Source organism: Carettochelys insculpta, chromosome 25, assembly GCF_033958435.1.
Source record: "Carettochelys insculpta isolate YL-2023 chromosome 25, ASM3395843v1, whole genome shotgun sequence".
Classification (NCBI taxonomy): domain Eukaryota; kingdom Metazoa; phylum Chordata; order Testudines; family Carettochelyidae; genus Carettochelys; species Carettochelys insculpta.
Window position 1 is genome coordinate 4,273,543 of NC_134161.1, and position 15,587 is coordinate 4,289,129.

Genomic DNA, 15,587 nt, shown 5'->3' on the forward strand with positions numbered 1-15,587 from the left:
AGTAAGAAGTAAGAGTTGGTAACGTGCTTGACCGTATTGACCTCCTGTGGTCCAGCAAGTTCTCTTGTGCAGCACCGGTCAGGTCCCGAGGATGCTGGACGAAAGAGTTTCAACCTGTATTAGAATAAGAAGAAACACTGTTCTGGAAAGATCCCTGCTAGTTAATCTTAGTGCACATAATACATTGAAATGGAAAATTGAGAGGAAAAGTGCGTAGTACAGTAGTAATATTATCCAATCTGAGACCCCCGGCGATAGGCCTTCTCTTGAGGCCTGTCAGCCAGAAGATGACTGTTGATGCTGACTGTGGGTGAGGAGACCTTTTTTTTTTTTTTTTAAAAAAAAAAGGAAACAAACAAAAAAGACCCCTTGTTGGTGTTTGTTCAAATTTGAATTGTTGTAAAAGATTATATTCAAGGGAACTGATTACAGAGTTTTTCCGGGGAGGGAGCATTTTGTTAGTAAATTTTAGCATTGTTTTGTTCCCTAAATCTACATAGGCCGCCTCATGTTGTTATCAGATCCTTCTCTTGTGAAATGGGCCATACTGTCAGTATTTAACATGTATCAGAAGGGTAGCCATTTTAGGCTATATATGCAAAAACAACAAGAAGTCCTGTGGCACCTTCTAGACTAAGAGAGATTCTGGAGCATCAGCTTTCACGGGCAGAAACCCACTTTGAAACAGGTCTTTGTCCACGAAAGCGTATGCTCCAAAATATCTGTTTGTCTAGAAGGTGCCACAGGACTTCTTGACGTGTTTAACGTGTGGTTCTTGTCGATCATTTACTCATCCTTACAGTTATAAAGTATCAGAGAGCTACACTGAGGACATCTTCAGGACCCAGTGCTCCTACCCATTAATATGGCCCAAGCTGAGTGAAATGCTTGAGCATGTGCCAAACTTTAAGCACAAGTAGTTTCATTTCTGTGGGCTACTGACATGCTTAAGGTTAGGTATATGCTTCTGTACTTTGTTGACAATAGAACCTGTGAATGCTCTAAGCTCTTTTAAGGGAGCCAGGGTTGACTTGCGGACAGTTGTATAGATCAGCTGAGAAATTTCAGATTTAAAATCTGGCAGTTGGCTTTTTCCCATGGCTGGAGGCAGCTGACTTGGTGCCAGCCTGTTCTATTTCACGTGAATGGTCAATTTTCATTCAGATGTATATAAAAGAATCTAGAATAATGGGAACTTGGCAATTTCTCTCCCCGCTCCCCCGGCTCCCTTTCTTCCCCCAGGCCGCCAACGGTGACCTAACAGATGCAATCAGCTTCCTCACTGAAGAGCGTGCTAAAGAGCCGGCCCAAGAAGCAGTTGCTGTGGAACCATCTAACTGTGAAGGGAGTGCTGTGGGCAAAGAACTACCCACCAGTAGGTAGTTCATTCTTCCTGAGAGTGTTGTGTGCATTCGTGGTCTGCCTGATACAGAACGTCAATGTTATAGGGGCTTATCAATAGTAAGAAATTGCTGGGGGTGAAATATATTCCTCGTGGGCTAGCACAAGTCCTGTGCCCACTTAGACCGTCTTTGCCATGCTGAATTTCTGTAGCAAGGCAACAAGGAATAAATGAGTCCACTTCATAGCTTCTCCTTTTGGTTTCACCCTTTCTTTTGCCTATGCAAGGTAGCGCTGGTGACGTTTACTTGCTATTTGAAACCAGTGTCGGTTAAGTGAAGTGGTTAAAGATATGTAGTGTTAACAGGATTTGATGTTGCTGAAAATTGGTTCAGTTTTATGGGCCTCTTTATTAGACGGTGCTTATTTGTCTTGCACAAGTATGTGCTAGACTCTAAGATTATTGTTCTTTGGGTGTTCATTGCTTTACAGCATACTTTTTCTCATCAGATATTGGTGTGGCACAGTTGTGTAAATCAAGCAGTAACAGATTGCTTAGTGACTGTCGGCCCTACTTGGACACTGAGCATTTTAAATTGATTCTCATTTATAAGTTTATTTAACTCTTGTTCGTTTTCAGGTAGGTGATATTTCTCATTCAGAGTGATTTCTTTTGTCTTGAGTTGAGTTTTAATTTTGCGGCTCGCTTGTCTTTGAGGCTCCTGGGGTCAGATTCTGAGGGCCCAGTGTTTCTGAGGCCATGTCTGCACTTCTTGGAAGATCTATGTTGCCGTGGTCTTCCAGAATTCGATTGTGCCTCTGCTACATGTACTAAATCTAACTTACGGGGCACCTGCGTTGTGCTGATACTTCTGCCCCTCATTAGGAGTCAGGAAGGTCAACAGGCTAGAACTGCGTACCTTAAGTCGACTTTCCACTGTGGTGTTGACTCGCCCTGAGAATACTTGTACTTGACTGACATTTTTTCCCAGGTCAAGTAGACCCTCTGAAGTAATTGGCAAAACTCCCTGTCTTGCGTGAACTGTGAGTTGCATGGTAAAACAAACAAACAAACAACAAACAGTGGTTGCTGATAACATGAGGCTAAGACGGAAATCAAATGAAATAATTTCCAAGTAAGGTCCTGCCATCCCACTGGTCAGCACATAAAATACAGGTGGCCATACTGTACAGGGTTGGAACAGTTTGGTATCTGAAGGACCTTGGCCAGGACTGGATCTAAGAAGCACACATTGGAGTGGGAAAAGAGAGGGGGGGAATCTTGTAACTCAGCCATAAGGAGTTTAATGTTTTCCATCCATTTGTAGTTCTCTACAGGTAAGGGAGAGCTATACCAAAGACTGGACTGCATAACCATAAGCAGTGGTCAGGGTGCCTCTGGCCTGATAGTATGTTTACTTTTAAAATCACTTGTCTGCTAAGAAAAGTCTACATTTGTAACGACTGTTCCTTGAGGGTTATGGCCTTCACTGATCCCTTCCCGCAGCTTTGATAGCCTTTTGTGACCTTAAGGCACTCATATACCATAGCACAGAGAACTGAGCGTCCTTGTTAAGATATGTACTACTTCCTATGGATACCCCGTGAGCAGTCTGGGGAAATCAAATCCCTTCATCTGGTGTTTTCACAAATGTTGAAGCACTTTCTTTGAAGCTTGTGTTCCATTCATTGATCTTTTCCACCCACTGAACAACTCACTTCTTTTGTTGCCAGGACTTTCTCCTTATTCAGTTTCCTTTTTGGCTGGGGAAGTAGTTCCACATTCACTCTCTCACTTTCCATTTTTGAGCTTGCTCTAGCCTCTAGGGCTCCAAATACCAGCAGAATATTAGTCATAAGTACATTTGGGTGTGTCTGTATTGTAAAATGATACTGATGTTAGGGCAACAGTGAGCTACACAGGCTCTAACGGTAACATTTTCAAAAACATCTGAATGACTTGCATGGCTATAGGTCATTGAAAATCGACAGGGCTTAGCTGATTTTGAAAATTTTACCTGGAGCAACTGATTTAGACAGGCTTTGATGGCATAAGGTAAATAGCTGATGCTCCATGTGCATTATATATTACACAATCTCTACCACAAGCACAGCTGCATTGTTGATGTTAATTGCTGTAAAATCATTATTGATTTTTTTTTTCCCCCTAAGAATGTTGCTTACTGCAATCTCTTCCTGGAAACAAACAAACAAACACCAAGCGCTACTTTTTGACAGAAGTGTCGTTGGAAAGGATAATATCTGGCAAGGGCTGGGAGTTTTGCTTCATTTTTCTACTGATCAAATAAGTATTTTTAAAGTCTGGGCGGGGCTTACTTCACTGCATTTCAACAGGTTCAGTGTACTGCACAGCTGAGTAATGCTACTGACAGCTTGAGCACATACAGCCAAAAGGCCAGACAGGTTATTGTGAACTAGGAGTTTGATTATGTGGAAATTGTTTTAAAAGGAATTGCATGTTTTGAAAGCAAACAAACAAAACCAAACCCCAAATATAAATAAAAGGGAACTTGTATATAAATCTACACACACAAATAACTGGAAAGATTTTTTTTAAGACATGTAAAAGACAAATCTGCTGCATAACCAGTGTCTTCTCTAATTGAGCTGCCTGTTCTGTACTGAAGAGGTTTACAAATTAAGAAGCTCCATATTCAGGAGTAGCGGCGGGTAGGGGGAGGGCACTCACTTATATTTTGTTCGGCTGTTTAAAGCCCATCTGCTTCAAAACTGCTGCTTTCTTCACTCTATTATTCCCGAATCGGTGGCAAACAAAGTGAGCTTGTGATTGGCTGAGCATTCTTAAGACTCAGTATGGGACTGGCGGTACACAGTTTCTGACGTGAATTTGATTCCAAATCTTAGCACCAACCTGTAACAAATGAAATCCTTTACTTTCTTAAAGCCATTTTAGTAACTAACTCCAGGGGTGTGCTAAGTAATGAAGATAGTGCAGAGCAATCTGAATTTGGTATAGCCAAATGTAAACGTATATATATTGGAACAAAGATTTTGGACCATACAGACAGCACGAGGGTTATCCTAGGAAGCAACGAGTCTGAAAAATAGTTCGGGATTCTGTTGGATAATCAGCTGTACATGAACTTCCAGCATGATGCTGTGACCAGTAAGGTTAAAGCAATCTTTGGATGCATCAACAGAATCTCAAGTAGGAGTGGAAAGGTTATTTTACCTCTGTATTTGGCACTGGTGTGACTGCTTTTAGGCAGTTGTCTGGTTCTGGTGTCCATGGTTAAGAAAGTATGTTGATAAATTGGAGAGCGATCAGAGAAGAACCACAAGAATGATTCAAGGATTAGAAAACACACCTTGGAGTTATAGACTCAGAGAGATTAATCTGTTAAGAAGGAGAATGTTGAGGAATGATGATGATCAAAAAGTACCTAGGTGGGGAAAAATATTTCATATTGGGTTCCTGAATGTACCTGAGAAAGGGAAACGTGATTCAGTGACTGAAAGTTGAAGCTAGACAAATTCATCCTGGAAAGAGGCATACATTTTAGCAGTGAGGGTCATTAACCCTTGGAACTAATACCAAGGATTGTGGAGAAGTCTCCATCACTGACCATTTTTAAATTAAGACTGGATGTTTTCTAAAATATATGATTTAGGATTTATTTTGGTGGGGAAATCCTATGGCCTGCAGGAGATCTGACTAGGTAACTGTGGTGATCTGTGGTACTAACAGCTTCAGTTAAGACTCTTTCACTTTGTTGCCTTTTCTTAGACCAGTCCAAACTGTTTTTTACCCAGCTGCCATGTCCTAAGCAAGGTGTAAGGAAATCCTAATCTTTAAGTAGAACTGTGGAGTCCACTCTTTTTCCCTCAGATCACTTCCAGGTTAGAAAATATTTGTTTTGTTTTTTAAAGTAAAGGGACATGGATTTAGTTTAATTTTTCAGAAGAAAGATATGATGTTTCTACATTTTGATTTAATTGCATTCCTGAAGCAAAACTTTAATGTTGTTTGGTCCTTGGACGACTTTTAAAAATATTCCAGTGCTTTTAGTGTAGAACTGACAACTCCACTTCGATTCCCAGATGCGATTGATTTAACTCCTGATAACAAAGATGACCTCCAGGCAGTCATTGCTCTCAGCTTATTGGAACCTCTGGAAGTTCAAGCCGTGGAAAGAGATGCTAACAGGTCAATTAATGTGGATGTTTTTTTGTTTGTTCTTTGTGGACCCTGGGGCTTTATGCAGAGTGTCCTCGTATCAATTCAACTTAAGAGTGCTTAGTGATATTGGAAGGTGCTTAAAACATTGCCCTCTGGGGCCAAGATACATGTGTTAGTGTGGCAGTGCCACACTTAAGGAGGGCCAGTTCCTGTCCATGCCAATCCTACTGATGTGACCAGCATAGAGGTTTTGTGGCAGTTGTCCATTAAGAACTGTATGGAGGCCTGCCTCAAGTCCATTTTACATAGGTTATAAAGAGCCATTCATTTTGTCCCATTTAAACTGGGCTGCATTTGTAGAATTAACTAATAAAATATTCTCTGTCTACAAATGTCACGTAGGTTTGTGGGCGGAGGGGGGAAGCTATTATGCATTCTACCCCCCAAAGCCCCTCCGAGCCCTATGTGATTCACCCACTTGTTGCTGCATCTCACCTTAAAGAACAGAAGCTTTGTGAGGCCGGCGCAGTGGCTATGAGAGGATATCAGCACAGTGCCCAGCCAAAGGAGCCCAGGACTGTAATATAATAGATTAATAACAAAATACAGTAAATTCTTTCATATCCAGCAGTCCCAGGACCAGGAGGTTGCCAGATATTCAAATATTCCTGATTATAGAGAGGTGTACCGAGTAATGCATCATGCTTAAAAAAAAAAAAAAAAAAAAGTAACAGAGAGGTTAGTCTGTACTCCAACAAAACAAAACAGCAGAAATGTAACACTTTAAAGACTAATAACATGACCCAACATTTGTTGTTAAGGAACTAACAAAAATGTATGCAGAGTACTTTATTTACCAACAGTCCTGTTGTACACTGTAAACTTTGTTGTCAGATGCTACCAGCGTGGTGCTCTGCTCTCTCCAATGTTGGTATCACTCGGCTGCGTGCGTGTTCCCTCTGTGTGCTGCCCCAGCTCTGCAGATAGCCGACACAGCAGACCCGAAGAGAACCCCCCAATGACCACAGAGTCGAGTAAGGTGCGAAGGCACGTCGGCCAGGTTTATTGCCGTATTGGACACAATAGTAGTTCCCTGTAGACTTCTTAGTCTAAGTCAGGGCAGGCTACAAGTATGCACCCACGGTCAATGGACTCAGCTCAGTCAGTGGCAGGACTTTCCACTGCCCCCTCGGCTGGACCCAGACGACACCCCAGGGGTACATTCTTATCCAAACAATTTACACAGGTACAAACAATTTACACATCACTCTTGAAGTATTGAGGTACAACCCTTCTACGTAGTCAGGTGCCGCCTCTCACCTTGTACATGTTGGTTCAAACAAAACAACTCCATCCATCATATTACCCTTTTGCCCCTGTCATTGGGATGGGTCGGCCTGTTCTTTCTTATCTGTGGAAAGTTCCAGGGTCGGGTGTTCTGGTGCCATGTTCATACTTCAATATGCTAGGTAGATATGTTTATGCAACATCAACCCTCTTCTTGCCAACTTCTGTGAGCAATGCATTCCTTTAGCTCGCAGCTGAACTTTGCTTTCTGTTAGCAAAGTCTTGACCATTACTTTAGTTCAGGCCTAAGGCCTCATACTGGGCCTGTACTTACTACAAACTTCTTCCTATTTACTGTATTTATTTGCATTTACTTTCACTATCCTGTACCTATGGAAAACGAAACTAAAATTTACTTATGGTTAAAATGCCGATTATCTGAGAGGTCCAGATGATAGAATGCTGGATATGAAAGAGTTTACTGTAATAGTCCTAGAGGTGACAGGCACCGTATGCCAGTCTATGAGCCAAGACTATGTATGTCTTCCGTTTGGGACTGCAGTAGCATCCAAGTCCTTCTGCCTTGTTCTGTTGCAGTTACTTGACTAGCCAGGCTCACTTAGCAAAATGAGTGTTTTTCCCTTTCCACAGCAATGAAGGGTGCTGTGGCACCTTATAGACTAACAGAAAAGTTTTGAGCATGAGCTTTCGTGAGCACAGGCTCACTTCACCTGATGAAGTGAGTCTGTGCTCACGAAAGCTCATGCTCAAAACTTTTCTGTTCGTCTGTAAGGTGCCACAGGACCCTTCGTTGCTGTTACAGACCCAGACTAACACGGCTACCCCTCCGATACTTTCCCTTTCACATAGCTCTCAAGACTCTCATGTGATGCTTTCTTACAATGTGGTGTTTGCATTCTTCTACTCTGACAGGGCCCATAAAGGAAATGCTGCTGACAACAAAAATCGCCCCAAAAGGAAACGATGTGAAGTCTGGGGAGAGAATCCCAAGCAGAATGAGTGGAGGAGAGTGGATGATTGGCCTGTTGGCATGAAGAACATTGGAAATACATGCTGGTTTAGTGCAGTCATACAGGTAATGTGGTGGTAAGGGTAATTATTTACACTTTTGTAATACCTGCTATCTCGGGTTTCAAAACACTTCTTGCAATTAAATAAGCTTTGTAACATCTCTGTGATGGAAGTATTGTCCACTTTTTGCAGCTGGGCAATTGTTGGTACAGAGAGGATAGCTGCCTTTCTCAAGGTCACAGAGAGGCCAGCTTGCTATTCTGTGGTTCTCCATATTCCTATCAGTAACTTGACATTACTATAACAAGAAAAACTGGGTATCTTCACCTTGGGATGCATTTTTTCAGAGACTTCATTACAGAAATAAGATTTGAGAGCAGATTGTGCAGGCCTGCCAGGTTTCTGCTTCAGATTTTAAACAAAAATGATTAAAAGTGTATGTTTCTTTGTGTGGCAGCATATTTTACTCCAGTCCTGTTCAAAAACAGTAGCCAGGTAGTCAGGGGAAAAATGAGATACAGAAAACATATCCATGTCTTTATTATTATTTACAAGTGTGTGTTCTGTGTCATGGTGCAATGATAAAATACCAATGTCATAAAAGCCAGACTGGTAAAGTGGTGATAATGTAATTTTAGTGGAACGAATGCCAACTTCACAGCACATGGTATATCAGATTCCAGTTAATGGAGTACAGTGGCTTCAATGACTGAACTAATAAGAAATGAGTCTGGGTACATTATTAGGAATTATTATTAGTGATTAGTAAAATGAAAAGAGACAGCAGAAAGAAGCAAACACACTTAATTCTTCAGGCTTCTTTTTTGCATCAGCTGATAAGTGTTGGGAGCATTTCTTGTCCACCCCCTGTTTTGGGCGTAAAGGGGGAACAGTTACATAAATGCTTCTCTGGAGGAATGTGATAGATTCTTCTGCCCCATGATGCAGATTTCCAATGTGAAATGGAAGAGGAGCTCTCTTTCCCAAAATGTTTTCTCTTAATTACATGTAAAAATGGAGGTGATCCAGAGGGAGGGAATTGAGTTATGGGGAAGGGCAGAACTGTAAAAGGTTTTACTTCTTGAGGAAAAAGTCTCTGAAGAATTGGGGGGTGAGTAAGAAAAATATGCAGTCTGCAAAAAAGTGAATTGGACTGGGAAACGAAGATGAGACCCAAGTCTAGAGTTGAGTTGACAGCGTCTTTTAATGCTGCTTTTCTTTCAGTCTCTCTTCCAGCTGCCAGAATTTCGTAGGCTAGTCCTTGGTTATGCTCTCCCGCAAAGCATGCTTGAGAATTGTCGAAGTCGCAGTGTAAGTTCCCCTGGAAATGCCTCATCCTTCTGAGGGAGTCTGCCAGCATTGGTGACTCTGTAAACACTGATCTGCTTCTGGTAAGAAGGCTCTTTGGCTGAATCTGCACTAGAGAATTTCGTGGACAAAACTTTTGGAGTGTCCACACTAAAAATGCGTTCTGTCAACATGCTCTCAAGAGAACTCGGCACTTCTGTCGACAGCCTTCTGCTGCTTCTCCGTGAGGCAGAATGCCTTTCTCAACAGACTCTGTCGACAGAAAATCCCTGTGGACCCTCCAGAGGGCCCTCTGTTGACAGATAGGGCTTTCGGGTCAGTGGGTAGCCCTGTCTGCTGTGCTTCTGGCTAGCTGCTCTATTGAGAGAGTGGCTGGGCAGTCTGGCCGCTCTTGGTTGACAGAATGATCCGCCTTGCTATGTGGATGTACTCTGTCGACAAAAGTTTTGTCGGAAGATCTCTTCTGACAGTAACTTCTGATGACAGATCACTCTAGTGTGGATGTAGCCTTTGAGAATAATGAGTTATCGCAGAGGTGTTTGAGAGTCTTTCCTGTAACTTTTCTTAAAAATTTAGGCACTGCAGAGAGTGGAAAAACTGTCTTGTTAATCTCTTTTGGTGACTCCACAAATACAGAACTTGTTTCCATGCTGTCTTCCCCCCTCTCCCTTTAATGCCTAAAGTTTCCAGTTCAAGTTTGAACACCAGAATATTAGAATACAGCTTGGCTGCCTTGTTCTAGATGCCATATTACTTCTGGCACCTCTTCTAATCTCATATTTCTCACTTTGAGGAACCACTACAAATCCTTCAGTTCTTCCATGTGTTTAACTTGAGACCAAATCTGCTCTCAAGAAAGATCTTTACGTCTTTGGGAACGAGATACGGGTTCCTAAAACAAATCGGTCTCTTCTGAAACAGTCAATTGTATTGATATCCCTTGTGTTGGCCCTGTTAATTTATCTCTTCATATATGTCTGCTGCTTCTACTGAGTATCTTGTAATATACGTTCTTCTGAGTTGCTCTTATTTTTGAATTGTGGTAGCCTATTGTGCTCTCTTCTTTTTAATGCAGGAAAAGAGAAATATTGCATTAATGCAGGAACTTCAGTGTCTCTTTGCATTAATGCTGGGGACACAGCGTAAATTTGTAGATCCCACTGCAGCACTGGAACTTTTAAAAGGCGCGTTTAAATCACCTGATGAACAGCAGGTAAAATGTACAAACTGCCTCTTTGCTTTCCTTAGAACAGACCTAGCAGAGATAAAAATCATGTTTCACTCCATGCTACTGTAATTCCAAATGATTACCTGTCTTCATTTCACATATATGTAAAAAAAAACAAAAAAAAAAAACAAAAAACCAACCCACCTCTTAAGGTACATGACAGTGAAATGCACATGCAAACCAGAAAGACAATTTAAGTAACCAATGAGAAATTTCATGTGCTGGTGGGGACTGCCGGATTTGGAATTTGACTTCTCTGTCCCCAGCATAGTTTCCTGTGACTTAGTACACGGCTGGATAACTTGTTCGTCTTTGACCTAGAATAATGGTAATAACGTTGAGCTCGTCTAGTTTGTTCACATAGCTAGAGATACTACAATAGTTTTGTGAGTTTTGGAGATTTTAATAAAACCTGTTTATATCAAAACATTTTCTTTGTAGACTTTTTCATGCTCCAATTTCTGTCTCTCTTATAGCAAGATGTGAGCGAAGTCACGCACAAGCTTCTGGATTGGCTAGAGGATGCATTCCAGTTGTCTGTGAACACCAAGTAAGGTTTTTCAGGTTTGGGGTGTTCTTACGCACTATCCAGAAAAATGGGTTTTTAATGAGATTGTGTGGCTAATAAGTGCTAGAGCTTAAATTAATATTTTAGGCACACCCCCAAAAATTTCTTGACTGCACCAGGGAGGATACAGTAAACCCTCAAGGTACGTGCAACCCAGTTGCATGTGTCCTGGGTTCACGTGACTGCTGCCCCTGACAAGAGCGGGAAAACCACTTCTGTCGGGCAGCAGTCTGACTCTTGCTCTCCCTGACAGGAGCGGTTTCCTACTCCTGTCGGGAGCAGTAGCAGCAGCAGCCGCCACGGGTCAGGCTGCTGTCACTGACAAGCAGGGAAAACCGCCTGATCAGGGGCAGCAGCCTGACTCTTGCCACCTCTGACAGGAGCGGTTTCCCAGTCCCAAAGTGGCAGGGCGCTGGGAACCAGGTGGCAGCCTGGCTTCTGGCTCCCTTCCGCTTGCAGAGCCGGGAAACTGAGCAGAGCAGGAGCCCTGGTTAGTTTTCTGGCTCCAAGGAGTGAAGGACAGCCCAGAGCCAGACTGATTCTGGTTCCTGGCTCCCTTCCAGTGCCTGGAGCCAGGAAACTGACCAAGTCTGCTGTCCTGGTCAGTTTCCAGGCTCTGCATAGGTAGGGGAGCAGGAAGTCAGGCTGCTTCCTGGTTCCCAGCTCCCCACTTCTTGCAGAACCCACGAACCTGACCGGCTCATGGCTGGTCAGTTTCCCGGGTGCCCTAAGCCGCAGGAATCTGGGAACCAGGTGGCAGTCTGGTTCCTGTCTCCCCTTGACTTGCATGGAAATTTGAGTTGAGTGGGGATTGCAGGAACACAACCCTTGCGTAACTCGAGGGTTTACTCTAATCCCTTTCCAATAATATTCAGCACTGTGTGTTTGTATCAGCATTTCTTGACCAGATAGATGCTTTTATGCAATGTCATTATGATCTACAGAGAACAAAAGCTTTTACAGAACTCTTCAACATGTATTATCCACCAGGTAATAAACTCCATATTACATTATTTAGAATTGTGAGAGCTTGTGAGCTAAATCCATATTGAAAAGTGTATTAATTTGTAGTGTGATAGTTACAAATGTAATAAAAGGTCTTGACACAATCAGGGTCATGCTGCACGAAAAGCAGCTGTTTTTCACACTTCAGTAACTACGTATGGATTGTTTTAAATGCGGAAGAGTAATATTTTTGTCCTGAAGGATTAATAGGCATATTCAGTGGAAAGCATAACTTGAGTTCTGAGTGCAAACTTCTCCAGAAGCAGCAATTATGGGTTAGAGAAAAGGCTAAGTATCCAGGACTTGGGTGGATTGCAATCTTGATCCTGCCTCTGGTATACTCTGTAACCTGATCTAGTCAAGTCACTCCTACCTCTGATCCCTATCTGCGTAAAAGGGATATTTATAAAAGCACCACCTAGTTCAGTGGTTCCCAAACTTTTCAGCATCACGCCTCACCTTTTGAGTTTTGAGACCCTCATGCCCTACTGCCTCTTCTTTACCATCGTCCAACCCCCCTTCTAACAAAAAATTCAATTCATAATGTAAAATAAACACGCAAACTTGATATAAAAATGTTACTTGAAGTTAAAAATAAGAACACACAGTTTTTCTTGGCCCAAAAATTTAATAAAAAAGTAATTTAACATCAGAAACAGGAGAAGCAAAACTAATTTAATGTGAAGGATGATGCTGCATTTTTTTCACAAGCTGGGAAATCCTAGATTTGAAAGACGAAATTGTGCAAAACAAATGGCTTGTGACATCCAGTCAATTTCTTTTTTTCCTTTTTAATGTGACTTAACTTAAAAAGCTTTTTTCACAGAGGTACATTGACAAAAATGGAAGAATAATACGTAGCGCTGCTTCTTGAACTTTCAAGTACATTGGGAAATATTTTATCCAAAATCCCTCCAAGCTTGAGCTTTTGAAATTGTCTTTTGCACTTGAATCATATTTTATTTTGAGTGCTTGTTGCAGTACTTTTGGCAATGTATTGACATCAAAATTCAATGGATTGCTTACTAATTTATGAATGGGATTGCCATAAAAGTTGTCTGGAAAAAAGCGGATAGCAGACTTAATGGAGCCAGGCAGCCCTGCTCTAAGCTGCATGCTAACCACTGGAGCCTTATTGCCCCAGCTCAGCCCTGGCCCCCCCTTACCTCCTGCTGGACCTTGACCCCAGTGACAGCCCAGCCACAGGCTGAAGGCTGGTTCCAGCCCTGTGCTGGACGTGGCCCTGGCCCCATGGGAGCCAGCTCCGTCCTGAATGGGCTGCTGGCCTGGCCCTAGAGCTGCAGGCATGGCCTGAGCCCTGCAGAAACCAGCTGCAGCCCTGAAATTTCTTCAGGCCCCCAGTTTTGGGAAACGGTGAGCCTTGTAGCTTCATTTTGGGTCTTTTGGCTACCTTTTCCTCCAGTTACATTACTTTTGGTTATATTTAGTTGATGCCATCAAAATAAAAATCCTAATATGTAAGTGTGTGTGTGTGTATGTGTATATGTGTGTGTTCTTGGGAAGGCAGGCGTAATGCTCTCTTTCTGTCTCATAAATGTGTACATGCTCATTTTTCAAGCAGCAGCCCTCAAGACAAATCAGAAAATCCAATGGTGCAACTCTTTTATGGGACTTTCCTAACAGAAGGGGTCCATGAAGGTAAGTCAGGAATTTTTAGTTTTACTTTTAACTTCCTTTGCATGTTTTGATTGTTGCTATGTAGATTTATGATAAAATTTGTGACATTGTGTATTGTTAAAGTTTCTTGTGGGCTTACTGGTTTTTCGCTATTGGTGTAGGCGTAGAGATAAGATTATTACTATATAGTTGTCCTAGTGTGTTTCATATATGGTGAAGTCTGTTCTCCAAAGTGTAGAATCCTCATTAAAACCCAACCTTCACAAGCTTAGATTTGTAAAGGGTTTCACCTCTAGGAAAGATCAGCTGTAGGGAGCTAATTTCTTAAGGGTGAAGACATATCTCTAAACTGCCTGCCTGAGGAAGGATCTTGAGTGATTTGCTGGAAGATCTCTTCAAGTGTTACAAGCAGTTGTTCGAGTGGGAAACATGTACAGGTTACAACTCCCAAAATCGGCATTCTCTGGTCCGACAATGTCTGTGGTCCATTGGGACTGTGGATGTCACTGGACCAGAGATCCTGGGTTTGGAGGCTATTCGGCTAAGGGATGGTGTCTGGGAGCTTTGGCAGGTGGGACCCCAACAACACGGGAGCCAGAGGCCCTGTGCAGGGAAGCCTGCAGGGCCTGTGTCACTGGGGCTTCGTGAGCGTCCCCGAACTGAGCCAAATCTGTTTCCAGCAGCCTGGCCGGGGCTGAAGCCAGCCTCTGCAGCTGCGTCGGCTTTGTCCGCGTCCTGGGTCATGGCTGTGGTCTGGGGCCAGGGACCAGGCCAGAGGGAAGGGGGCCACTGGGACTGGAGTCATGGGGGCCAGTGGGGAGGAAGTGGAGCTGGTGACAGGACAGCGCAGCAGTCAGGGGGACTGGAGGCAGAGGACCTCCCATTGTCCAGCAAATTGCCATTTTCGGGATTGGCCCGGTCCCAATGGTGCTGGATGAGGGAGGTGCAACCTGTAGTTGCATATGATAAAATAAGTGACTGTTAAGAGGAGAGAGTTTGTTTTAAGGTGGCTTGTATTTTTCCTTCCACCTTACTCAGGCAAGACCTTTTCCAGGATAGAGACCTTTGGCCAGTATCCCCTTCAGGTAAACGGTTATCGGAACTTGAACGAATGTTTGGAAGGGGCCATGGTAGAAGGAGAGATGGAGCCACTGCCTTCTGATCAGTTAGTGAAGTATGGACAAGAGGTTGGTTGCATGTATCATTTGCTCCTCTTCAAAGGGTGCAGTCAGTGTAGTGCAGGGAGATCCCATTGTGTTCTGGTAACTTAAAATGCTGTCTGCAAACATTCTCTCTTTACCAAATGTAAAACTTTTCATGGTCAATCTCTTAAAGATACACAATATTAAATGTGAGTTGCTGTCTCAGCCACCAGGCCCTAGTTTGTTTGTAAAGACATTGATGTCCCAATATAACTTACTCCAGGAGTTCACCCTTTTAACAAGGTGCCTGCTGCTGATGTGTAAGTGTGAAACAGTCTCTCTCTTTCTATTGAAGCCTACCCGTACCTGAGTAGGAAAGAACCACTGCCTCCATATTTTTGGAGGGTAAAAGTACAGTGCTTAACTTGATGGTACGCCATTTGAAATTTGTACTACTTTCCTTCCTCTTATAGTGTGCATTTTTTCTCTCATTGTAACTCTTAGCCTTCTGCCTGTGCTGATGTTTTTTTCCCCTTCTTTAATTACTCAAATCATGAGCCATCGTAACCTGCTAAACTTTGCAACGTTGAATTTAGTCTTATTATATAGATCAGAGTAATGGGAAAATTAGACTGCAGAGAACGATTACTCAAATGATAGAAGATTCTTGTGTTGCAAAGGCAGACTGAGGGAAAAGAATTTGTAGACCATGTTAAAAAGCTGCTGGAAGACAACACTAAAGAGACTTTTGCAAGGGGTTGAGGTAAAAGTGGGAGGGCAGAACAGATTCGCTCGTAAGAGGAGTGCCTCAAAGAAGAGTGGCAGGGGGTTGGGGGGAAGAGAGATTAGAGTTGATGATGAGCTTCTTTACAAAGC

At 42.8% G+C, this 15,587-nt stretch overlaps 1 protein-coding gene across 13 annotated transcripts in view; it reads left to right on the plus strand.

The window, feature by feature from the left end:
- The window catches only part of USP28 (ubiquitin specific peptidase 28), a 47,655-nt gene that overhangs the window by 9,117 nt on the left and 22,951 nt on the right, over window positions 1-15,587 (plus strand). For 6 of the 13 annotated variants that reach the window (XM_074976888.1, XM_074976890.1, XM_074976896.1 and 3 more), the window contains 8 exons: window positions 1,243-1,375; window positions 5,425-5,530; window positions 7,724-7,886; window positions 9,047-9,133; window positions 10,206-10,343; window positions 10,835-10,908; window positions 13,511-13,590; window positions 14,608-14,756. In XM_074976888.1, the coding sequence (XP_074832989.1) occupies window positions 1,243-1,375; window positions 5,425-5,530; window positions 7,724-7,886; window positions 9,047-9,133; window positions 10,206-10,343; window positions 10,835-10,908; window positions 13,511-13,590; window positions 14,608-14,756 (930 nt within the window). Of the gene's footprint in view, window positions 1-1,242; window positions 1,376-5,424; window positions 5,531-7,723; window positions 7,887-9,046; window positions 9,214-10,205; window positions 10,344-10,834; window positions 10,909-13,510; window positions 13,591-14,607; window positions 14,757-15,587 lie in introns of those variants that run through there. The other 7 variants (XM_074976889.1, XM_074976899.1, XM_074976894.1 and 4 more) reach the window with 4 other exon arrangements.